At 45.2% G+C, this 25,537-nt stretch overlaps 1 protein-coding gene across 1 annotated transcript in view; it reads right to left on the reverse strand.

Annotated features, from left to right (window-relative positions):
• The window catches only part of LOC146839317 (lectin-like), a 234,535-nt gene that overhangs the window by 168,485 nt on the left and 40,513 nt on the right, over positions 1-25,537 (reverse strand). The window contains exon 3 of the mRNA XM_085650336.1: positions 20,256-20,346. Within this exon, the coding sequence (XP_085506462.1) occupies positions 20,256-20,346 (91 nt within the window). The remainder of the gene's footprint in view (positions 1-20,255; positions 20,347-25,537) is intronic.

A 25,537-nucleotide genomic window follows, 5' to 3' on the forward strand; every position in this document is an offset into this window, starting at 1 on the left:
CAATATTCCGAGTCCACCGCTTCTGAGTAAAGTTCGTGAACTGATTTTGGAAACCTTGGTCTTTCCAACTTTTGTTGTTATACCAGCACCTCAGGAGTTAATGACACTTCAAATTGAAATCTTGCAGGGGGTCCTAGAGCTGTTGGGTCCGAATATTGTTCTGGACTGATGGTGAACTTTTGTTGTATATAATTCTGAAAGAAGGCAACCCAGGCCCGAGTGGAAGAAGAATAAATTTAGAGATTTTCCATTGGAGAAAATGAAAGAGGACTAGGGAAGTCTTTTTCTGGACTGTGTAAATAAGGAACTGAAAATTGTTAGGGGTTTTCCAGCTTCAAAGTGGTGACTGAACTGAGTTGACAAGAAATTTTGGATGAGAAAGAGACTTTTACCTGTTGTCATTGAACTGAACCCTGAGAACTATACGAAGATGGGAGAAGCTGGAAATACTCACCGTAGGGCTAAACTAGTGATAGGTACACTTTTAGGGGTAGTGATAGCTGCTATAGTTGCGATAGTTGTAGCCTCATATATAGTGTCACTTGAGCAGGAGGGGGAGGTACAGGGGACACCTACACCTACCACCTCTAGCCAGAAAGGGGTTACTATAGGAGCTCAAAGAGCTTTGACACTTGAAGAGAGTCGTAGACTTCATGTAGACCTGTCTAGAGGTGATTTCAAGCTTAATGCTTATGCGAAGCTGTTGTATGAGTATGTTGACGCGAAGGATTGCTATGTGTGTATGCAGTTGCCTTCTCCTGTAGACGAGGGTATTAGATACCATCACCTTCCACTAACATATGGGATTTCTTGCAGCTTATTGCTTAGCCTGTTCTATGAGAGGAAACAGTTTGAGTATTTCTTATCAAACTATGATGCAGTACTTCCTGAAGTCCCGGCATATAAGAACTTGAATAAGTATGATTATTATAAGTCAGAAGATAGACTTCGGACTTATTTCATACCGACTACGAGTTTAGATACAGCTTATGCTCATCGACATAATTTGATGTACTTATTGTCGGAAACTGAAAAGAAGTTTATTGGTCAAATAGAGGATAGATATAGAAAACTAACCCAGACACGAAACACAGGAGAGAGTCCAGTAGATTGGACTGAGGAGGAGAGATTACACAGATCCAAGGGAAGCTATGGACCTATAGCATTAGATCAAGTCAAGAAGGGGAATTTGTGTGTAGGACGTCCTCAGACCTATTATGATAGGGTTCCAGTGGGATATAGTACATGTGACCATACTTTTACTATGGAAGATTCTTCTAAGAACTTTTTGCAGGGTCCGGTGCAAGTGATTCCAACGGTGTATTTCGTATGCGGAAAGAATGCTTACGTGAGATTGCCTGTGAATTGGTATGGTACATGCTACTTGGCTATCATTTTTCCGAAGATTTACCATACAAAAGATTTAAATTTGTTAGAGATAGGACATCATTCTAAAGTGCGAAGAGCTGTGAGTGCAGGTGCAGTGATTGGTGATATCTTTGGAGCAATGATACCCGGTTTGGGCGTGGTCTTGAATGACGTGAAAATAAGAATGCTGGTGACTGTGGTTGATGAATTGTCAATGAACACGGCGAGGTCATTGCTGTTGGTTGATGGAGAGATGTTATCGATAAGAACAATGGTTTTGCAAAATCGTCTTGCTTTAGACGTGCTATTGTCAAAAGAGGGCGGAGTCTGTAAATTGTTGAAGGTCCAGGAATGTTGTACGTATATTCCAGACAATAGCAAGAATCTGGAGAAATATATAGACAACATTACAACGATTCACCAGGAGATTGCAGATTTGACTGAAGAGAATGTGTGGAAAAAGATTGGGAAAGGATTTGGTCGTATTGGAAGTTGGTTTGCAAACTTGGGAAAAGGGTTCCTCGGATTTGTGCTGAAGCCACTAGTTATTGTTGTGGTTTGTGTGATCTGTTTGTGGGGACTTATAAGAGCCTGTAAGTGGTACAGGGGAAATAAGGTTGAGAGTACTCTCAGAGCGAATGAGAGAAGAATGGCGAGGCTGCAGGACAGTCAATATCAGAACCTTAAAAGGATGGAGGGGTTCCGACAGAGTAGAATGGAAACAAGCACTGTTTAGGTCGGTTCTTTCTCCAAAGGGAATGAAGTTGTGATGGTGTGATGACAATTGTCATCAAAGGGGGGAACTGATAGAGCACCATGTGATTCTGAGATTTGTAGGGGTGCATCATATTCACCGCTAGTCGGCACCCGCATATAATCGATGTATGTCTAGAAGCGTCATAGAAATGTATTTGCTATAACCATTTAACATAGAAGTGTTAGACATGTAATAACATTTTGTGAAGTTTAACGTTGCAAGTTATCGTGAATGTACTTAGAATAATGTAGATGATTAGTTTTCACAAATCAATGTAATGGATTAAATGTGTGCCACGTTAGAATTTAAATGTAGGTTGCTTATTTACAAGATGATTATTTTGAATTAATGCTTAGAATGTGATTTCATAGTATGTTTAAAGTTGTTAGGCCTAACTGCATATGTAGAAGAGAAGGACTGTTCATTTCTTATTTTAGCTATATTTCGTAGGCCGACAGGGATTTTTGGGTTAAGGCTTGAGTTGCCGTGAAATGTAAAACTTCAAGATGCGAAGAGCTTTCCTTTTCGTTCCCATGTTTCTGTTCCAGGTGCAAGGACATTTAGCTCGTTAGTGAGAATAATTCTTTGTTTTAGGAGTTGAGATATGGCGAGAAGCCTACAGGGGAGTGCATTGGAATGTGCAACTGTAACTCTTAGTATGGAAGGTGCCTGGGACCCAAGGTCAAGCTAACGGACGATGGAAGATGGACAGCTCTGGATGGAAATTCACCGGAGGAAGACCTGGCTGAAGAGGTGTGCCGAAGGGCGTGTCAAATCAAGATACAAACAGAAAAAAACCCTTAATAAAAGGATAACATGTCCAGTACCTCAGAAGAAATAAAAAAGAATTTTTTAAGTCATTTTGTTCATTTTTTATTATAAAAATATAGAATTTTTAGTCAATTTTCCTTTTGTCTAACACATAGTTCAAAGAAATTATTTTGTGTTATTCAAAATTACTCCTTTTAAGCCAGCTATTCATCAGGCTACAATCAGCGAGGCAATATAATTTACAAAGAAGCAGACAAAGCATATAATAAATGACAATCCGTGCAATAAATTACAACACAGTATCATACAAAAATGTAACCAATACAATAAATCAACAAGAAAAAACAAAAAAAGGAACAAAAAGACAATTTCGCCAATCAACAGGTACTGCCGAAGGGCGTGTTCTGCGATTTTGGGGTTTTGTATTAGGGACAGTCTCCCGTGGGTTGAGCAGATGAGGTTTAGGCGGGAAGCTAGAAGGAGCATCATAGATTGAGGTCTCACTAAGTGAAGACTTCTTAGGAAGTTTCACTCCTGACACCTTTTACATGATTCTCTGGATTGGGAGGGAATGCAAAGTAGGGATGCCACTTTAGAATAGAGTAGGGACAGAAATGTTTTGACGAATGATTCCAAAAATTGATATCAGTATAACGATTCTTTATTTGATGCTTTTAGAATCTGTCATTCTTTTTATTTTTAGTTGAATGCAAAATCTTCGTAGGTTAGCTTTTGTATTAATGCCCATTTATCTTTTGTGCCTTGTATTGAGGTGCCTTTATGTTCAGATGTTTTTGCTCATAATAAAATCTCGGAAATTTTAGATTCTGAGTCCTCTATTCTTTAATGATGTCAAATTGCGGTAGTTATATTCTGATAATTGTGTTTACTCCCTCTACGCTATTTGGCAAGTAAAAAGGTCCTGGCGACCTGAGAGGGTTCTTGTGGATAATTGGTTAGACAAGAATCCGGCCCTATCAGTTCCACTAAACTACAAAACAACTAAATGATTCATCTCCTAATGAGGGGAATATCTCAAGGTTAGAGTCAACACATTTAGGGTTAGGTAAAGATATTCCTTTCATGTCAGCGTTTTGAAGCTTATTCCTCTAGGGAAGCAGATTAACGAAAAGTGAGTGTTGGTGTTATGGGCCCCACCAATGAATGTATTTGAGTGAATTTGCTATTGAGGTATTTGGTCTGCGATGAAGGGGAAATTTGATGTTCCACGCTGCAACAGGTGCTCCTAACACACATCAGAAATCTTGAAAACATTCAGGAAAAGTACTGCACGCCACATATTCCTGTTGAATTTCGAAATTGTGAAAATGTTTCACATAAGCAATCTGAAACTTAGCAACTATGGGTATACTGACGCTCAGGTGTACGTGTACTGGAGAAAAACAATCTGCCCTGCAGCTGCTCTAATAAGCATAGTAAACAGAGCCCTGTGCAGCATAAAACACGCTCCAAACATTGTCAGACTGGAGTGAATAATATAAAAATCTGCACGCAATGGAACAATGTTTTTGTAAGCAATATTTAGGACACTGTGGGCCCGATTCACAGAACTAACTTAAGATAAAATCCTAAACTTACTACCATTTTGGTATTCACAGAAGGCACTTACTCATTTTGGTATTCACAGAAGGCACTTACTCATTTCGGTATTCACAGAAGTTAGGAGTCCTAACTTTAGGACTCCTAAATGCCTTCTGTGAATACCGAAAGTCTTAAAGTTAGGATTTTTCTCAGTTTAGTAGTAGTATAGTTAGGACTCCTAACTTTAGGACTCCTAAATGCCTTCTGTGAATACCGAAAATCTTAAAATTAGGATTTTTCTCAATTTAGTAGTAGTAAAGTTAGGACTCCTAACTTTAGGACTCCTAAATGCCTTCTGTGAATACCGAAAGCCTTAAAATTAGGATTTTTCTCAGTTTAGTAGTAGTAAAGTTATGAGTCCTAACTTTAGGACTCCTAAACTGAGAAAAATCCTAATTTTAAGGCTAGATGGCGTGCTAACATTACAAATAGTATAGTTTACTATCCCAACAACTTCCCTACTGTTAAGTGGACTGGAGTTGGAATAGTGAATTACACTTTACTAATGTTAGCACACCATCTAGTGCAAGTCGATGTAAAGACTTGCGTTGTAATGGCATAGCGTGGTAACATCGCAGTCATTGTAACAACCGCGCTGTTACGGCACGCGTTGTACTCACTCGCGTTGTAACATCATACATCCGCTGTGAACTCATCAGCTGACAACTGTCCGTTGACAGTTGACAGCTGATCACGCAGCCGCCCAGACGCAATTCTTGCTCCAGACTTTCCTGGAGTCAGTGTTGGCTATTATTGAAATAAAGTACTCTTATACTTCACCTATGGGTTCGTGAGTACTTTCCAAAAGTGGCAACGAGGGCCAACACGGGGAACCCACGAATTTTCACGAGTGAAATTTTGGAAAAATATTCTTTTAAAAAAATCGACATGAAGAACGTCTTACAAGAATAAGGACTAATTTTATTTGTGAAAAGTCTGCCGTGAACTTAAAAGTATACTAAACAACTGGAAGTAAAGGTAAGTGAGACACCTCGTGAAGAGTGTTATATGCGTTTCAAGCTGGATGTTATTATGAACTTCAGCACAGAAAAGTTTGGAGAATTTACCAATGTTGTGAGTGCTACAGTAAATATAACGTGTGAGGTTAAGAAGACGATGCGGATCTATGCAAATTTGGAAATAGAGCACGTTTTCAAGCAACTTACACAAATTTGAGGTAAACATCCGAATTTCTTCAAGTAATTTTGAGATGTGATGCAGCAAGGAAATTCCTAAATGAAAGTGAATTTGAATGTTTTGATCCACTACCAATATTCGTGAGCAAATTTTAAGTGACGTTTACCACAGTTGAACACTTCAGATCACGCAACGGAAAACAACTGTCTGGCAACGGAAATAACGATCAGCTGGCTAGCGCATCATCGTACACACGCAGCTGACGTGTGCAACGTAACTAAAGATACGACGCAAGCGCTCTAGTCTACGTGCCCTTAATATCGGCGCCATTTTGTGGAGCAAGTAAACACAAACTAACGCGATCGCACAAACAACTGTGGGCAGCGCGATCGACTATTTTGAACTCCAGTGTCTCACAGATAAGAGCGGATTGAAGTCTCTGATATAGGCACAAGGTAAAGAATAAATAAAATAAAGCAAAACATACTGAGGTCGAGCACAAAGTGGATTCAAAGGCGCCGATAATGTGAACTGTTGGTTTATATTTATTTTCGATAATACAACAAGCTTATTAGCAGCATCTTTAACAAGTCAGTAAGCGCGAGGCACACCAAAGGATAGTCATACATATAGTGATATTTCATTAAAAAAAGAAAATCATATCTGTAAATACACTATAACTTTATAGCAAGTGAATCAATAATATATTCATATCTACACTTCCTTGATATTGGACATTTTGTTCATCCCTATCCACATATAATATAAAATGGCATCAGGGTGCATTTGGAACTTGTCTCCCCCAGAAACTTTCCTACGGGGTGGAGGAGAACCAACCCTTTAATGGGAAGAATGGAGGGAGCATTTTTTGAACTATATATCAACTTTAGAGGAGGATGAAGAAGTGAAACCAGAAAAAAAATACAACATGTTGATGCACTGCCTAGGCGCTGGAGGAATAAAAGTGTACAATTCAATTAATAAAAAAATAAGAGCTGAAAATGAAGGAGACATATTTATGAACGCAATTGATGATTTAAACACCTATTATAAACCTACAGTTTGAGTGGGAGTAGATCGCTACAAATGTTTTCATCGCAAACAAGGGAAAGAAGAATCAATTGATGACTACGTCTCTGCATTAAAAAATCTTGCAATCAATTGTAGATTCGGTGCACTCCATGACGAATTTATAAGAGACCAAATTGTAATGCAAGGTTCAAATGAGAATTTTCAGGACAACTTATGGGCGAAAGGGGAGTACCCTCTACAGAACATAATTGACATTGCGCGCAAAGCAGAACTTAGGGGGCGCTGCACAAAGGCAGTACTTATAGAGAATAAAGAAAAGAAAGAAAGTGAAAATATAAGCAAAGTTTGCGACCAAAGAGTCAATGCTAAAGAAGATTGGAAACAGAAAGGATTCAAACCTCAGAACAAAAAATATGAAACAAAAAACTGGGGACGATGCTACAGATGTGGAAGTGCTTCACATCTAGCCAATGATTTAAAGTGTCCTGCATGCGATGTAAAATGTACAAATTGCGGAGTCAAGGGACATTTTTACAAGGCATGCAATAAAAGGAAGTCAAGACATGTAAAAATAGTAGATGAGACTGAGGACTACAATCCAGACGTGTCAGATGAAGAAAATATTAACATGTTCGCTCTAAACATAGATGATGAACAAAATGTAAAAACTACAGAAGGGAATATCACAAAAACCAAAAAAACAGTTTGTAACATGACAATTGGTGGAGTAAAAATATGCATTGTGGCAGACTCGGGTTTGCCATATACTAAAGTGAATGAAAGAGTTTGGTCCGATAAATTCAAAGATAGAATAGGTGTGAACATCTAGAAAAACCAGATATAATTATAAAATCTTTCACAGGCGAACCAATAGATGTATGCGGTTACAGAGATCTAAAGTTCGCATTCAAAGGCAGAGAGTCCACTGGAAAATTGTACGTGTCTAAGGTTGGTCCGTCAGTTTTGGGGTGGATGGACCAAGGTAACCTGGGGATAATTTTAGATCCAAGAAAAATGTATCCCGTATTGAGTGTAACAGAATACAATGGTCAGGCAAAGCACATGCATGAAAGGTTTCAATAAAAGTCTTTAGCGGAAGGGTTGGCGCATTAAAAGGGTACCAACACAAAATAAAACTCAAGCCAATAACAACCTCTGTGGTGCATAAGGTGAGGAATATACCCTTCGCAGTGAGAAAAGAAGTCAAGGACCAACTAGACAAACTCCTTAAAGAAGGCATAATCGAGAGAGTAGATGCATCAGAGTGGGTTGCACCTTTAGTTGTTGCTAAACGGTCCAATGGCAAATTGAGACTCTGTGTGGACCTCCGCGATCTAAACAAGAATATAGTTGTAGAGCAGTACCCACTCCCGAAAATAAATGAAATGTTGGCCACTACTAAAGGAATTAAGGGGTTTTCCACAATTGATTTGAAGTCGGCCTATCACCAAGTGCCACTTCATCGGGATAGCAAGAAACTAATAACTTTTATTACACAATTTGGATGCTTCAGATTTACACGTGTCCCCTTTGGTCTTGCATCAGCGGCAGCTATGTTCCAGAGACTCATGCATAATATTTTTTTTTTTTTTTTTGAAAAACCTTTATTGACATTTCAATCAATTACACGTATGGGCCTACAACCCCCGGGGCCGGCCGCTAAGCAGTCAGAATAACAGAAAGCAATTTTATCACAGTCAGCATCTCGGGGAGCAGAATCTCCACGGTAGTATACTCTCAGTCACTGAACAGCCCAAGTAGGAGACCAGGATAATAAAGGTTTACATTTTATAATAAGGGAGGATCAGGTGCCAAACAGTTTCCCAGCAGCGAAAAATGGCAGGCAGAATGATGAACGCAACAATAAACAGCAGTCTATCGAAGCAATGGCGCTGAAACAGGAAGTTCAGGATGTGGAGGAATATCACGGCCATTTGCGCCTGCAACCCCCTGCCCTAAAACCCAGGAAACACCACGGAAATTATGGCACACAGAGAAAAGCAGTGATTAACGACAAAGGAGTTCTACCATGCTGATCCCAGAAAAAGGACAAAGAAGAATGAGAGAAGAAAAAGGAGGCCATGGAAAAAAGGGGGTTAAAGACTAAAGAATCCCCTCCCCCAACCCCCCACCCTGCACCTCTGCAGATGAGTACGCCCCCCCCCCCCAGCAGTGTGCCTGTCGCCCCGGAACCAGACCCGAAATATAGAAGAAACAGAGAAAAAGGAGTAGGAAAAGAACCCCCACCGGACGGGGGGGTAGAGAGAGTAATAATAAACTGGAGGAGGGCCTGCAAAACATGCCCCCGGCTTCTCCCTCCCGCACCATATGTTTTCCCGCAAAGCAAACAATAAACAACACAAAATCAACCCTGTCAAAGAAAAGTAAGGAGCTTTACGCACCTATTACACTAACAGTTATGCCGTGAGAGCACGCAACCCCCGAGCCCGCCCGCCTATTAGATGACCACCTCTGAAGGATCAGCCTTATCCTTGGCCACTCTTTGCAAATCTACCCATGCATACCCATCGACCCAGTGCCATGTCCAATGTTGCAAGGAAGAGGAGCGTCCAATAAAGATCAGGAAGCGACACACACAGGTAGGGTGGAAGTCTCTGTATACCGACACAGTCAGCCTTATGGAGGGTCGTCTTTCCCAGTGCTGCCCCAGGATTTACACTGCACACAAGGTCCAGGAAGGCGGAATCAGCCAGAGCAGGCGACCGTTGCTTGAATATTGCCTGAGTCGCCGGAGACTGCGCACGGGACTCGGCCACCACCCCCCACTCAGGTCCAAAACCTCCGGAACAGACCAGACCCACAGCCAGCCGATCGCACGTTAGTATACTGTCCGGAGTTTCCAGTTGTGCACTATTCACAGGGGCGGCCACGACACTGTCCTCCCGTGTGCAGTGTAGGAAGTCCCTGCGGACCTGGGGACAGGCAGGCCGCAACTGTTCCGACGCTGATGCCACTCCATCAAGCTTACTCCCCAACATACCAGGCGCCGTGAACCAAGGTGGAATGAAGGGCACCGAGAGCCTCGAGAAGGTCACCGTACCCCAGTACAGCTCCCGGCGCTCGCTCCGCTACGCTCCTCATAGTCGCACCCTCCCAATCTTGCTGCGACCCAGCGTACAGGATGGTAGACTTCGTCCTACCAAAGTGGCCGCCGGGGAGGTCCAACCCAGATTGGGACCGGGACTCAGGCACAAGCGCCTCGGGTTCCATGTCACTGGAAACAGGGTTCCGGGGGCAGGCAAAAAATGTATCCGGTGTGTGGCCACGGGCCACAGTCATCCCCACCACGGACCAGCGCCCGCGAAAATCCGGGAGCAGCCCGCAAGAATCGGGGCGAGTTACGGGCGGCGTCCGGGCAACTCACCGGCGAAGGCTGAGGCAATCACCGGAGAATCTTGGAGTTGCCACCTCGGGCGTGCACTCGTTCCGCTACGCTTAGTGGTAGGAACGACCACGGCGAAATGTAGGCCGATATTCGCACCGCTCCGGTAGTCCGACTCCACCCAGTCACCAAAGGCCGCTGTTGTTGAACTGCCGCCCGGCCATGTTGTCCACTCGAGGTCCCGGTTCCAGGGTTGCACAGGCCGCAAACTTCAAACGGACATTTCTCCGGCGGTACCGCTGCCAGAAACTTCGGGGTCACACTATCGGTTGCCGCTCTCATTCACCAACACGGGCATATAGCGCAGGCTAAGGATCTCATGCAGGATATCTGTGCGGGATGCGGAGGTTCACGGAGCCGGGAGCCTACGCTGCCGTCCCGGTCGCCATCTTGGCTCCTCCATGCATAATATTTTTGAAGGGGTTCCTGACATCCTAATCTTTCAGGATGACATCCTAGTCATGGGGAGAACGAAGGAGGAGCATGACAGGAGAGTAAAATGAGTGCCTGGAATTCTGGAAGAAAAGGGGTTGACTGCTGAATATCAAAAATGCAAGTTTGCATGTAGTTCAGTCAATTATCTTGGTCACCGAATTACGGGTGACGGCATAAGTCCAAAATAGGAGCTTTTGCAAGCAATAAAGGATTCACCTGTCGCCACCAACAAGGATGAACTGCGGTCGCTCTTGGGAATGGTGGAGTTCTACTCGAGGTCCATCAAAAAGTTTTCACACAAAACACATGAATTAAGACAGCTCCGAAAATTGAGAAATAAATTTGAGTGGACAGTGGAATGTGACGAAAAATTTAAGAGTATTAAAAGAGATTTGTGCACAGCTCTTCCCCTACAAGGGTTTAACACAACCTTAAATAATTTTATTACTACAGACGCAAGTAACAAGGGGTTGGGTGCAGTACTCACCCAAAAGGACTCAAAGGGTGTGGAGTATACTGTAGCCTTTGCATCACGCTCACTCATTCCCACAGAGGAAAACTGATCCGTTATAGAGCGTGAAGCCCTTGCTTGTGTTTGGGCTTTGGAACATTTCAGGCACTTTGTATGGGGTAGAAAAGTTACCTTATGCACAGATCACAAACCTCTGACAAAAGTGTTCACAACCAAAGGTCTATACACAGCGTCCTCTAGATTGGCCAGACTTTTTGTACGTCTATTCTATTTTATGTACAATATCGAATATGTACCAGGAGTAAAAAATGTTGTAGCTGATTTCCTAAGCAGGATGCCAGTAGGAAGAGCGAGCGATGAAGAAAGTTCTGAAATGGAGGAGAATGCTGTTGCTAGTGTTTTAGAACAAACCTGTGGTATAACCAAGGAAGAGTGGTTCAAGGAACAGGAAATTGATGATAATATAAATTTAGTCATACGAATGTTAAAGGAAGGGTGGGTCAACAAACACAAACTAACTGATAAATTCAAAGCCTACTGGGAAGTAAGGAATGAATTATCATATGAGGATGGATTTCTCCTAAGGAGCAGAAAATTTGTCCCACCTTGCAAAATAAGAGGCAAAATACTAAGACTTTGTCATGAAGGGCACTTAGGCATAGTAAAAACAAAAGGAAGAGTAAAAAACTTGTACTGGTGGCCTGGTATCAATTTGGAAATTGAGAGAACTGTAAGGGAATGTGCTTTGTGCATGAACTCTGACAAAGCACAGGTGACGTACAGACCACCCCTACAGCCCATACCCAGCCCTGGTATGCCATGGGAAAGAGTTGGAATAAACAATATGGGTCCCATATCAGATGGTCAGGAGAATTGCTATGTGATTGTAATGATTGATCACTTAACCAAGTGGCCTGAGGTAAAATTCACCAACGACCCAGTGGCATTAAACATCGTTAAGTTCATGGATGAAATCTTCACTCGCGAGGGACTGCCTAAACAGATCGTGAGTGATAATGGCACTCAGTTCACTTCCGAAATATTCAAAGATTACATAAAAAAAATAGTTTTGATCACAAAACTACACCAGTTTATCATCCTGCTGGTAATGGAACAGTTGAAAGATTTAACAGGGTCATTAAGGGGATTATTCAGATAGCCAACAGCAACAATCTAAAATGGAAACAAGAGACTCTAAAGATTGTTTGGGCGTACAGAATAACCCCATGCGAGTCTACTGGACTCAGCTCTTTTGTAATGATGCATGGAAGAACTCCATTATCAAAGGACAATGTGGGTTGGATCAGAGCCGCAAAAAGAGTTGACTGGTCGACTCAGCATGTTCTGAAGAAACTTCGGCAGTCTCAGTCAGCGGCTAAAGAAAATTATGACAGAAAACACGGAAGTAAACCAGTGATTCTCAAGGAAGGTGAAATTGTCAAAGTAAAGAGTTGTGGCCACATTGCTAAGGGTCAGGATAAGTTTACACCTCCATTGACAGTGCGTGAGGTTTACTGCAATTTTGCACTCCTTAGTGATCGAAGGGTGTGGCACTTCTCCAATCTTTCATCATTTAGACACCCTTGTTATGACACTACAACTGACACATTCCAGGATGTAACCAGTGGTAAAACAAGTGGCAAAAAACATACACGTCCTGGTGTTTCCGATTATGATTCCAAATGTGAGTTACCCACAGAGGACAATCCCGGGGGCAGCCAAGGTACAGACGTTCCATCCGAGCATATTGACAGACCATCTATGCATACTACCAAAGAAAGGGTCAGACGGATGTTGACCACACCACCAGAACCAGACAATGTTGAACCTGCAGCAACTAGTAGGTCTGGTAGACTTTTAGGCCCACCCACTAGGTTTAGGGATTTCTTTTGTGAGTAAACCTTTTCTGTTCCTTCCTTGTTTCTCTCCCCCCTCCTTTTTCCTTCCCTGATCTCATAGGGGGAGGATGTGTTGTGAATTGCATAGTTGTGTCCCTGCACGGACACCGTAATATGTTCGCTTACGTGTTGTCCCATCTGGGTACCTGTACCAGCTGTGAGGTCATCAGCTGACAACTGTCCGTTGACAGTTGACTGCTGGTCACGCAGCCGCCCAGACACAATTCTTGCTCCAGACTTTCCTGGAGTCCGTGTTGGCTATTATTGAAATAAAGTACTCTTATGCTTCACCTATGGGTTTGTGAGTATTTTACAGGTGCCTCATGCCACTGCCATGCAGCACCACCCACCCCGGTAAGCCCACGCTCCCAAAAATAGCCCCCAGCTGTCCATCTCAGTATCCCAGCATGGCCATTTGTAGCAATGCCATCTCTGAAGTACTTAGGTCCCTTCGACTCCTTGGCACGGGCCCCTTGAGTGTGAATCTCCTCAAACGCCAGAAAAAGGCACACCCGTGTAGTCGCACAAAAAGACACAAAATAGGTTTCCTGGCGATCGTGACATTTGACATCTGTCCACACCTGCAGCCTCGCGTGCGCACACACACACACACACATGATTCCACTCATTACACGCTTGCGTAGGCATGCTGAAGTGGATGCCTGCTTCTGCCCCAGGGGCACTGTACAGTGCACGCAATGGAAACAAAGATAAACCCCTTTAAGGGGGCTTGTCTTGAAGCGAGGAGAGGTGGCGTAACACATAAAGCTGCCAACATTGGAGCTGGACAGCAGAGTTCGATCCTCGGCTTGGGCTGTATTAATTGTAAATAAAAAGGTCAGTGGCGTGGGCTGTATTAATCATAAATAATTAAACAGAGATCTCAGATGAGAGTGGGGAGAGACAAATAAAACAAGCATTGTGGGGAGAAACAAATAAAACAAGCATTGGCAAATCAGATGAGAGTGGGGAGGGGAGAAACAAATAAAACAAGTGTTGGCAATGCAATAGTATGGGGGGTGAGAAGGCATCGCAAGAAAGTAGTCTGTGCAGTAAAGGGGCCAATAGCCATGGAAGGACACAATTAAGACATGTCCATCATAAGGAGGGACTAACAAGCCTACAACCAATTGGAAGGCACCATTTAAGATACTAACCAATGAAATGATGGGTGGAGAGTGGGCGGAGCCTGTATACACTATAGTGTATCTATATAAAAAGAGGAGAGGGGGGGACCAGGAGCTTGTTATGGTCCAGTGTCTGTGCTCCATGTATCGTCTGTATCAATCAAAAAATGAGACACTGTTCCAAAGAAGTAGAGAAAAAAGGAAACTAAAAAAGCGTAAGAATAGAGGGTCCTAGGCTATATAAGACCCAAGGGTTGGGAGGGGAAGCAGAGCTTATTTTCTCTTGTTGCCCTCACACACCCCGGAAGGTGTCATGCTTCATCATTGGGCGTTTTGCTCCTCATCCGGCCAGCGCTGCCATGCCCTACGGGTCCCCCGAAGGGTCACTTTAGCGGAGATCTTTTTAGAGAAAACACCGTTTGGTGCATGCGGGTGTGTGGTTTGGGCCCTAAAACTAGTAGTGGTGCAGTCGTGTGTGTGACGTGATAGATTAAAATTGTCTAAGGGTTGCTCAAAAGGTATTGTTTAATAAAGACAAGGGAATTGCACCCTTGACAAGCTAAAAAACCCGTAGGTTGGGTGTTACCCTAGTGGGATTAATGTCCCATCCGGTAACTACAATGTGGTCAATGTGGTCGACATGTTTCGCGCCCCAGCGGTCGAAACGGATCCGTGGCGCTTCCTCGTGACCAACTGAGAAGTGAAGTGTGCATAAAAGTGATCTGGGGGATAGTACCCGCTGTGTATATCCGGGCGTACAAGGGCAAAATGGCCCTGCTATCTGTTCTGTCAGATTGAAAGTCGCTCCTGGATATAAGCCTAGGTAAACATGAAAAACAAAAGAAAAGAAAAAAGGGCGATATGTCAAGGTTTAGGGTAATTTTGTCCCAAATCTGTCCTTAAACTGAACACAAAAAGATAAAGACTGAGTACAAGATGGCGGCGTACATGAAACACAAATTCCACTCATGAGTGATTGGGAAAGTGGGGTCTCAATGATAAGCAAACCGGATGACCATCCACAGGATAGGCATCCTGGTGTGGGTGGCCTCCCGCCGCCGATCGGAGTCACCCACTCATCCTAAAAGTCTCCCGTGGAAGGTCTGATAATATCCAGAGCACTCAACATTGTTATACAGGTGAGTATTCAACGGCGATAGAGTGGGGGTGATGACAGCTCATCTCCCATTGATATCTGAGCCACACTACAGAAACCCCACAAGTACATATCACACCACTCACCTAATTTTAAAGAGTAAGTTGCTCCATAGACTAGGGGACAAGCATTCACACCTTCTTGTGAGTTTTGCTCTGATGTGGCCTCTGACGAACCTACCCCAACCGTCCTCCTGTCTGGAATGGAACCGCATCTTGATGCAGGCTCCATTTGTAGTCCCGGCAAGTATCGTTAAGGCGGTACCTGTATCCGGTCAAAATCTGTAACAGGTGTGTGTCTGGGTGTCTTTAGATGATGCGCATGCGCGAAGACCAGACAAGCGGTCTTCGCGCATGCGTGGCCAGTGTGTAACTACGTCTTCTCATGTCTGCCTCTTTAAGAAATTATGGTTACACAGTAAATTCAAAGTACAATAAAGTGATGGGATTTCCATGAGGGGAGAAGTTCTTTATCAGATGTAGGGTGTCATGTCAATCTAATTTGGGACATATTGTCTGCATGTATAGAAACCTCCCGATTGTGCGCATGTGTAGTACCTCGGTAGCTGATTATAAGCACATGCGCGGTAGACGCACGTGTGTATGTGCCCTAGTTTATTAAAATCAAAGTTGCATATTCCAATCCACATACCACGTTGGGAATGGGTATGCGGAGAACGATACGAGGAGTGGGAGAGGAAGATGTAGGAGTGGGGCAAATGTGTGTTGTGGTTCGAAACACAATATCTGATTGTGTACAATGCTGCCGGTCATCTAATGCTAGTAGATATAGATGACCTTGCTCCACGAGCGGGGTCAGGTTGTATCGATAGTCTTTAAAGGTACATGATACATCTCTGGCCACACACATACAAGCCACATTCCCCCCTCTTGAGTAACACACTAGGTCTCCTTTTACCCCTTCTTGGATACATCCCTGGATGTGAGTTTTTATAATGGCATACTCAACAATGAGAGTCTGGGTCCATACATTTTTGTTCGGGGGCTAACCGTTCATGATCTTTGTCTTGTGTACATTGGTGGTCCAGTTTACCTTCCGGTGTTGCACGGAGGCAGTGTGCTCCCCTGACTTCAGTAAAGGCTCTCACCTCTTGTTGAGCCGGAGACGCTCTGTGCTCCCTCTTGTAACAGTGTGATCTTGGTGTGGTAGAGTCTGTGCTCCCAGAGTGCTGCTTGCTGCTTCTGTGACCCCCGGTGCGCGGGGCAGACCCGGCGCTCCCTGTGGCTCTGCCCGGTGACACCGTGCGTCCGAGTGCGCTGCGTAGAGGATGCGTGTTCTTCAGTGCGCTATCTGGAGGCTGTTTGCTCCCCTGCGCCTCGGTGTGCTACGCCAGGTGCCCATGCTTCTTAGAAAGCTATGCACAGTTTGTGTTTCCTGGTGCACTGTCCACTGCCTTCGAATCTTGGCGTTCTGGGGTAATGTTCGATGTGCTCCACAGTTCACTCCTCTCCGCTGCTCGGATATCCACACCCTGCAGTGTGCTCCTCTATGGCTGCGTGACCCCTGCCTGCTCTTCAAGGTGACGATGCTCCGGGGATGCTGTCCTGTGGCTCCGGTGACTTGCACCAAGGCTGTGTGCTGACCAAGGTGCTACAATATTTCTGCAACCCGCCGCGTGATGCTCGAAGCTTGGGGCTCCCGCTGTGCTGCTCCGAGGCTCGTGACACAGTGGTTCCTTGAGGCCCCCAGATATGCTGTTCAGAGGCGCTTGCGTGAGCTGCATCAATGCTCACCCTGGCCAGAGTGTCACAATAGGTCTGTGCTCCCTGGTGTGAGGCCCTGGTGCTCTGGTGTGTTGTCAGAAGCTACACCCGGAGTTCTTCACTGGCTAGAGTAGCTCTGTGCTCTCAGAAGCGCTTCTTTGAAGCCTTCCCTCGCTGCTGAGGCGTCCAGAGACTATGCTCTCCTCTTTGCTCTGCAGACTTGGGAGCATATTATCAAGCCAGGCGATAAAATGATCGCCGCTTTAACAGCAGAAAATTGCAGCTAAAACGGCGATAATGGGCTTGATAATATGCTCTATGGAATTCCAATTGAAGCCCATGTTAAATGTGAAGGACGTCTAGAACCGTGCTCTTTTCTTGCTACCTTCTGCTCCCCTCTGTCGCATACAGATCCCAGATCTCAGCACTCTGCATGTGGGTATATGTAGTGTGTGTGTAACACAAATGCCCCGATTCCCACCCTGGTGCCCTACCAAATAGCCTGATATCACTAGTGCGCTGTGAGGCGAGGAGTCTCTGGAGTTCCTTGTGTGTTGCACGAATAGCTTGATCTCACTCGTGCGCTGCGAGAGGGCCCTGTGTGTTCCTGGTGCCTTGCACAAATGCCCGGAGACGCCTGCCCTAATCTCACCAGTCCGTTGTTATTAGGCTCTGTACCTCCTGGTGTGTTGTGCGGATGCCTGCCCTGATCTCACCAGTGCGTTGTTATTAGGCTCTGTGCTTCGTGCGCTCTGCTCCCCGTTGCATGTTGAAGCGGCTCTGTACGCCCAGAAACATCGAACAGGTGCTAGGTCGCCCCCAGTATACGGCGCCAGAGGCCTCTGTGCCCCAGTGTGCTGGTCATGACGGTGGCAGTGAACATTGAGTTAGAATATTCAAAGTGCTGGGACCTCGTGGGTTGAGCCAGGGATGATCTGCCGACTCCACGATAGGCCAGCATCATATTACATGGGCTGTTTACTAATGATTCGGGAACATGCTTTTCTCTCCTGTGAACCAGACGCACAGGTGAGTGTCGGGTCACATATCAACAAACACTGTGGAGGTGACTGGAGGCTCTGAGAGCCTTTAAATTCTCTCTAAATCCAACTTTCAATATATATTTTGCAATATTTTAGCTTTCCAAAAGTTGTACACATCGTTGCTTCGGGCCATGCAAGCCCAACTCCCTCTTCTGTGAGACCTAATACCGCCATGAGTCCAGGGCCGGACTGGGACCTCAAAGCAGCCCTGGCAAATTTTGTCACACCAGCCACCAGAGGCGTTTTAAAGCATGGGCAAAGTGGTCTCTGGCCCAGGGCCCCAGACATTCAGGGCCCCACCTGATAGTGTATCAACAGAAACAAGCATTAGCATAGCCAATAGGTCTCGCCTTAGGGACCTTATAAGTGTTTAGCCATGCAACAGTTGATGTTGTTGCATCAAGGATATTGTGCTGCATAACTAAATACTTATAAGGTCCCAAAAGCGAGACGTACTGGCTATGCCAATGCTTGTTTAAACTCTGCATCAAGCACTGAGGGACAAGTTGGCCATACCCATGATAGATAAAGTTAGACCTACAGTTCCCATCATGATTAGTACCATTAGCTGAAAAAAGGGACTTCATGGACTCGAGAGCCGTACCAAAGGATCGAAGACATCCCTGGGCATGACAAAAACTTCCCAAGCAGCGAAGACATAGCTTTGATTTGTCAAAAACACGTGCAATTAATCTGGGGTTACGGGAGTTTTCTGGCTGCTTGTGAGGTGCACCAATTGCAAGTTCTGGCCACAAAGACATGACAATTTTTAGGGGTGGACTTTGGTTGTGCACATTTGGAAAGCTTAGGTTGTCGGTTGTTACATAAGTGCCTCAACTTTGAATCGCTAAGTTTACTTTTGTAATTTAGAACTGGGGTGGCGGAGTGAGCTAAAGAATGATGATGGATTAAACCCAGATCAGTTGACTGGGGGTGAGTGCTTGCAATGTTCAACACTCCATCCAACATCCCCTTTGGTTTTGCTTTGTTCGCCCTAAGTTGGCAGGGTATGCCCAGACGTGAGTCCCTTGCTCACTTTCATGAGATAAGATTGTTCAAGCGAGTGATGACATGTTTTCAAAAAATACGAATAATTGGTGTTCATATTAACAAAGGATCAAAGGTTCATAGCGCTGTGCCTTTGGATTGGGGTGTATGTCGCCCCATACTGTTGGTTTTGATAATTTCAAGCGCCAAATGGGCAAGGCGCTTTTCCAAGGAGCACGCAACCACGTTCATAAGGATTATTTACGGATTACAATTTCAATAGGTGTGCATTCCCTTTCAAAAAAACGTATCCCTTGCTCACTTTGCCACTGGATTCAAGCTAGCCTGGCTGATGACGGCTGATTAGCCAGAAACCGGTCCCAGGATGCTTGTTTCCGGTCCAGGGAAGACATGGCTTGGCAGTTTGGGCTGGACTGTTCCCATGAGGCACAGGGTCAGACTGATTTGCATATGTCCATGTCTGAACTGGGGTGGCGGAGTGAGCTATAGAATGATGATGGATTAAACCCAGATCAGTTGACTGGGGGTGAGTGCTTGCAATGTTCAACACTCCATCCATCATCCCCTTTGGTTTTGCCTGCAGAAAGTCCTATTTTGCTGTGATAAGATCATGAATCAGCCTAGAACAACACATGTGTAGGTGATCCAGGCTTGGACGGGTCCCTGGGGTGAAAGTAAAAAGCAAAAAGGTTTAAAAATAAAAGTGGAGAAATACCTCGAAGGGCAGAGATTTATTAACGGCCCTTTGAACATTGTTAACTGGTTCCAGTTAGATCTGCTTTCATCTCTGCCTTGGTGCTTTTTAAACAGTAGTGTGGGCGGCCTTCCTTTCAAGTGACAAGGGGATCATTAACAAGCGTGCGCGCCTCGCGCTGAAAGTAAAAACAAGTTTGACGAGGAGATGAGGAGGCAGCAGAGGGAGTGGAGAGAGGAGGGGGCCTGCGCCTGTTTCCCTTGCGGGAGCGAGCAGGAACCATCTGTTAATTACAAACAGATGATTTCAAAGCTCGCTCCCGCAAGGGAATCGCCAAACGTGCACGCATTGCCATTCAAAGCAATGCAATGCGTGCACGTTTTTGCCTGAAAAACTGAATCGATTTCTAAAGGTCTACTCCTATGCAGCGCATGGGCGCTGCGTAGGTGAGACCTAAAAAGTATTGAAACTACATCAGAATCTTAAACATGCAAAACCTCAGGCCTCTATTATATATTCACCAAAACAAAATATGCGTCAATCATTGTGGAGTGTGGTCAGTACACAATGGTCTGTCACAAACCGCCTAGAGGTGAGCGGTGTGGTCAGGGCGCTGTCTTTTACTTACCCCATCCTACAGTGAAGAAGAGGGTCACACAGAGCAACAGAACCCTGGACCTGGCACCACCCATCGTCCTGGACTCTTCTATCCTCTGGGCCTGTAAGAATGTTTGGAGGGTACACTTTATCAGTAGTAGTGTTAGCGGGGCACACTCTGCAAACCAGTATCATATGTTACCCAATATCCCCTTCTTAAAAATCATTCTGACATGTTCTTCAAAACACACAACCGGGCAAGTCTAAATATACAAAAAGTAGAAATATATGTGTGAACGGAAAATTGAGGAAACCCTAAAAAATCTACAGACAGGCAAACAATATATGCATGAATGTTTAAAAAACAATTAATAATAATAAACCACATTCATTCTGCTATTTGTTTTAGTGTTCCTGAGAGTCTAGAAAACAAGTTAATTCAAACATGTAAAACGTCTCTTTTCGTCCCACATATCTCCTCAGCCCCATGTGTGTGCATCCTTGTGTTAATGTCTCCTCCAATGTCTCCTACCCTCACACCTCTCCTCAGACCTCTGTGTGCATCATTATGTTAGTCTTTCTCCTCTCACATCCAAGGCAGCACCAACAGTTCATTTCCTGCAGCACTTGGGGGGCCCGTGTGCAGAGGTGCCTCACAGCATCAGGTGGCACTTTCAAGTCTATGGAGATCGGTCATTTGAAAAAGAGGCTGCAGGGTCAGGCTGGGGGACCAGTTGGGCTGAACCAATGGGGGGCTCATCTCTTGCGAGGCTTAGGAACATGGGGATACCCACTGGCCAGGGTCGAACTGTACAGAGGTGGGTTTAGGTGTTGGATTTTGTCACCGGGATCACTTGCAGTAGAGGAGACCTGCAAACAGAGGCTGCAGGCGGTATCATGAAGTCCACAGTGGGCAAGTCCTAGGTGGGCTTTATCTAAAAAGAAAAAAAGGTGGGCTTTATCTCTGCAGGGCCGGGGGACCATGCTGGCACCGTTGGCTCACTTCAGCTCGGGCTCAAAAGCACTGGAGCAGTGGTGTTTTACGTTGTCAGGTTTTTGCGGTCCAGAGCACTCACAGTCTTCTTTGGGATGCCTGCAGGATGCAGGGAAGCAGTTCTGCGGCTCCACTGGAGTTATTGAGTCTTTATTGAAGGCAGGACAATCTCCCAGGCTTTGGAGGCCCAGCAGCTTCAGGACGTCTTTCTTGCAGTTTTGATGGGGAACGACAGACAGGTCGGCAGGGCTAGTGCCAAATCAGTCGCTCTTCTTCAATTCTCTGCTTTCATGGCTCAGTGTCCTTCTTCTTAGGAGTTTATCAGGAACTCGGGACCAGGTTGGCACTGTTTGTCCACCTCAGCTTGAGGTAGACGGCTCGGTGCAGTGGTGCTGTCGGGTGTCGGGTTTTTGAGGTCTTTCAGCCTCTTAGCTCAGTCTTTGGTGCCTACAAGAGGGAGTGGAACAGCTCTGCAGAATGTGATTTCCTGGTGCCAGGGCTCCCCCTAAGTATTAAATGTAGGGGCATTGCTGGAGTGTAGAGTAGTCACCAATGGGCTCCTTATCACTGAGGTTGCTATGCCCCCTATGTGACCATTTCCTGGGGGGAAGAAGACATAACCCTGTCCCAGAGATCCTAGGTTTCCTATCACCAAGATGGTCGCTTCTGAAAAGTCGCCTCCACTTCAGGTAGCCCAGTTCAGGGGTGTTACTCGCCTGAGATTGGACACACCTGTCTTGCTTAGCTAATCTTGCAGCCTGTCTAGGTGCCAAAGGCCTCTGGACAGAGGGTTTCCTCTTCTTGTGAGAAAAGCCAGATCCGCAAACCAAAGGCATGGACCTCTTTAAAGCTCCCCAGCCCTGAAATGCTAATCCACAGCTCATCTTGTTGGCAGGGGGATGCAAGGCACCCTCTGTCCAAGCAGGCTTGGTTTATGACACTTGGAAGCAACGGCCTTCACACTTGGGTGTCAAAAACTTTTATCTGGTGGCAGGCTGGGGAAAATGTCTCAGCCAGCACAGCAGTAACTGGGAGGTTTTATGGGGCACCCCTAAGGTGCTCTCTGGGTGCATTTAGTACTATATCCGACACTGGAATCTGTGTGGGCTTATATTTATACAAGATGTTTGATACCAAGCATCCCTATTTTCAGTGAAGCCATCATGCAGCTGGGGAACTCGCTTTCACCAGTGTGCTTTGTATGCTTTTAAATTTGGCTTCCCGGATCACTTGCACTGGTAGTAATAGAACTGACCAGTACAGAAGCGCATCTTCTCATGCAGGTATGCCATCACATGTAATACAGTGCACCCTGCCTCCAGGCACTAAAGCCTACTCTATGGCTGGCTTACCCATACTACATGCAGTATCTGGCCACATGGCACATAGGCTAGGTGCCATGTTGTGTTTTCACTTTTGTGTGCACCAAGACACACAGCCTGCTGTGGCAGGTTGGCACGTCTCAATGAGGAATCCTTTAGGATGGACCCTCTTTAGTACATCAGCCCCTAGGTACCAGGATACCCTTTACAAGGGACTCAGAGAGGGTGCTAAAGTGGTTGTGTATCTTGGGAGATACAATTGTACAGTTTTGAGACAGAGATCTGACAGGACCTGGTTAGCAGGAACCCAGTACACTACACTCGAAGTTACATCAAATACTAGGCAAAAAGTGAGGGTGACTAAGTTAAAAAGGACACTTGCTATATATCTACATCCCAAATGAAAGAGATTGAGCCCAACGTTTCCCAAGAGAGTCTTCATCTTCTATGTGGAAACATCTGGAAAGACCATCTGCAATGGCATGATCAGTCCTAAGTCTGTGCTCTACTGTAAAGGCCATAATTTGTAGGAAAACTAACCACCTCAATAGTTTGGGGTTTTCACCTTTCATCTGCATCAGCCGTCTGACTTGATTTTGGATGGTTGGAGCCACACAGTCCACAATTGACTGGATCTTGGGTTATAAGGGTTGAACTTGGCCTCCACCTACAAGTGGACCAAGTATACGACCGGACCCTAACCTACCTGGCAATTGCTAGTCTTGATAGTGAGGCCTGCATTTCACAGAGCCTCAAGGAGCTTTACCAGGTGGATCAGGTGATCATGCCAAATGGAACTTTAGACAGCAATATTGTTCACCAACCTTTGGAAGGTGGCAGGGGCATTCTTTAATCCAAAGAACATCGCAGTGAACTGATAATGCCAGTCTGGGTTTGAGAACGCACATTTATCTTTTGCTCCTGGGGTCCGACCAATCTGCCAGGATCCTGATGACAATTCAAAGGTACAGAGAAACTTGGCAGCCCATAACCTGTCAATTAATTTGTCACCCCTAGGATTTAGATATGCATCTGTCTTGGTTACTGTATTGAGGCTCCTATATTCTAGGACTGGGGGGTGAACTCCACTCCGTTCATGGAGTTTTTTCCCCACTGGTAATTTCTACTGGAGCGGCAGGAAGACCAGCACTGCACTCCCCTGCTTCCAGAACTCCGAGGAGTTTTTGTTCACTTCACGGAGTTCCGCGTAGCGAAATTCCGCAGACTACGACCAGGCCTGCCATATTCCACACAAAACCTCAGCTCTGTTTCACCACCCTGGGTGTGAGGTTTAGGGACTAAGACAACTGGGGCTCTCAGAGATTTCAAAGACTCCCAATTCCAGCCTCTTGCTTGCTTCCGTTCTGATGCTCTCTTCAACATGATCAGACGGCCTGTAGATTTTACTTCTGATAGGTCGGCTGTCCCCAGTGTTAACATCATGTATGCACCTGCTGGTCTGACCAGGGGTTAAAGAGGAGAGCTCAGCATATTGTTGCAGGACTTGCCTGCAGTCAGCCTGCTGTTGGGCAGAGAGGGTGTCTGAAATGAAAAGGCCACTCCCTATACCAATGTTAGGGTTGTGAAAGAGAAGGTCAGGGAGAGGTTCACTCTCTTCCTCCCAATCCTCATCAGTGAACCATCAGCATGGTCACCTCAGCCCTGTTATGATAGGGTTTAAGGAGATTCACATGAATGACCCTATTGGGGTTCCTGCAAGTGCTAAATTCCACCACATAGGTGGCATGCCCTTTTCTTTCTAGGATAGGGTAGGGCCCACTTGATGTTTCCTAGAGGGCCCAAGGAGCCACAGGATCCAAAACTGCACACTTTCTGCCCTGATTGGAGCTTCACCAGTGCAGACATTTGGTCATACCAGAGCTTCTGGAGCTCTTGCGTGGCCTCAACGTTTTTTAAAGTGTTTGTTTGCAGAGTTTTATATAGTGCGAACTTGACCCGAACCCAATCAGGTATCAGAGCACTTTACATAGCACCAGTTACGTTACATGAGGACACACATTCATTTTTTTGTTAGGCACAGGGAGATTAAGTGATTTGCCCAGAATCACAGGATGTTAAGCGTCATTACTGAAACTCAAACCCAGTTCCCCCAGGTCCGAGGTCGAGCGCCCTAGCCGTTAGGCCAACTCCTCTCCCCGATAAATGCTTTTTCCATGTACCCATCCATGCTCGAACACTGGCCAAGCACATATTCCACTATGTTTTGCTAGGTCTCTCCTGGCCTTCCTTCACTAGACACAATGGTCTCCTTACAGGATGTCCAAACAGAAGTTCAAAGGGGGAAAACACTACTCCATTCCGTTACACTTCTCTGTAGGCAAAGCACAGGCATGGCAGCGAGGTTTTCAGGGAGTCTCGTGTTCAGGCCTTTTATGGTTTTGTTGAATTGCTGAAAATAAACCATTTGTTTGTGGGTATTATGGGGTGGTGAACTTGTAAGTCACTCCACATTCAGCCCACAAGTGTTTCAGGTAGACAGACATGAAGCTTTGACCTCTGTATGACACCACCTTGTTAGACCTGGTACTTTTCAGATAGCGTTTCATAAATGTTTTTGCTTTTTCCTCCTGAGTTTTGCGGACTCTCTTAAAGTGGCCTTAGGACTCTGGGCATGTTCCCTTTGTAAATGCAGTGTGAAAGTGCGCGCACCCTTCTTATCCATGTTAAGAAGTGGTGCTGTAAGGATAGACAGTGTTACTATAGACAGTGAGAAAGGGGTCTCCAAGAAAGTGCCATTGAAAAACCTCAACTGCACCCACACAGCAGTGTACGTCATTTGACAATAGTATGGGCCCAATGCTTCGAGTTAATGAATTACAGTGGACCAGTTCAGAGAGAGAATAGATGCAACCGTTGATACATACTGACAGTAGTCAGTAATCAATAAAGCAAACAAATCTAGAAGTCTCTAATACAAGAAACAAACCAGTATTGAAATTCCTTCGGAGAATGATTGTGTGAGGGGAGGAACGGAGA

This window comes from Triturus cristatus, chromosome 4_1 (genome assembly GCF_964204655.1).
Source record: "Triturus cristatus chromosome 4_1, aTriCri1.1, whole genome shotgun sequence".
NCBI lineage: Eukaryota > Metazoa > Chordata > Amphibia > Caudata > Salamandridae > Triturus > Triturus cristatus.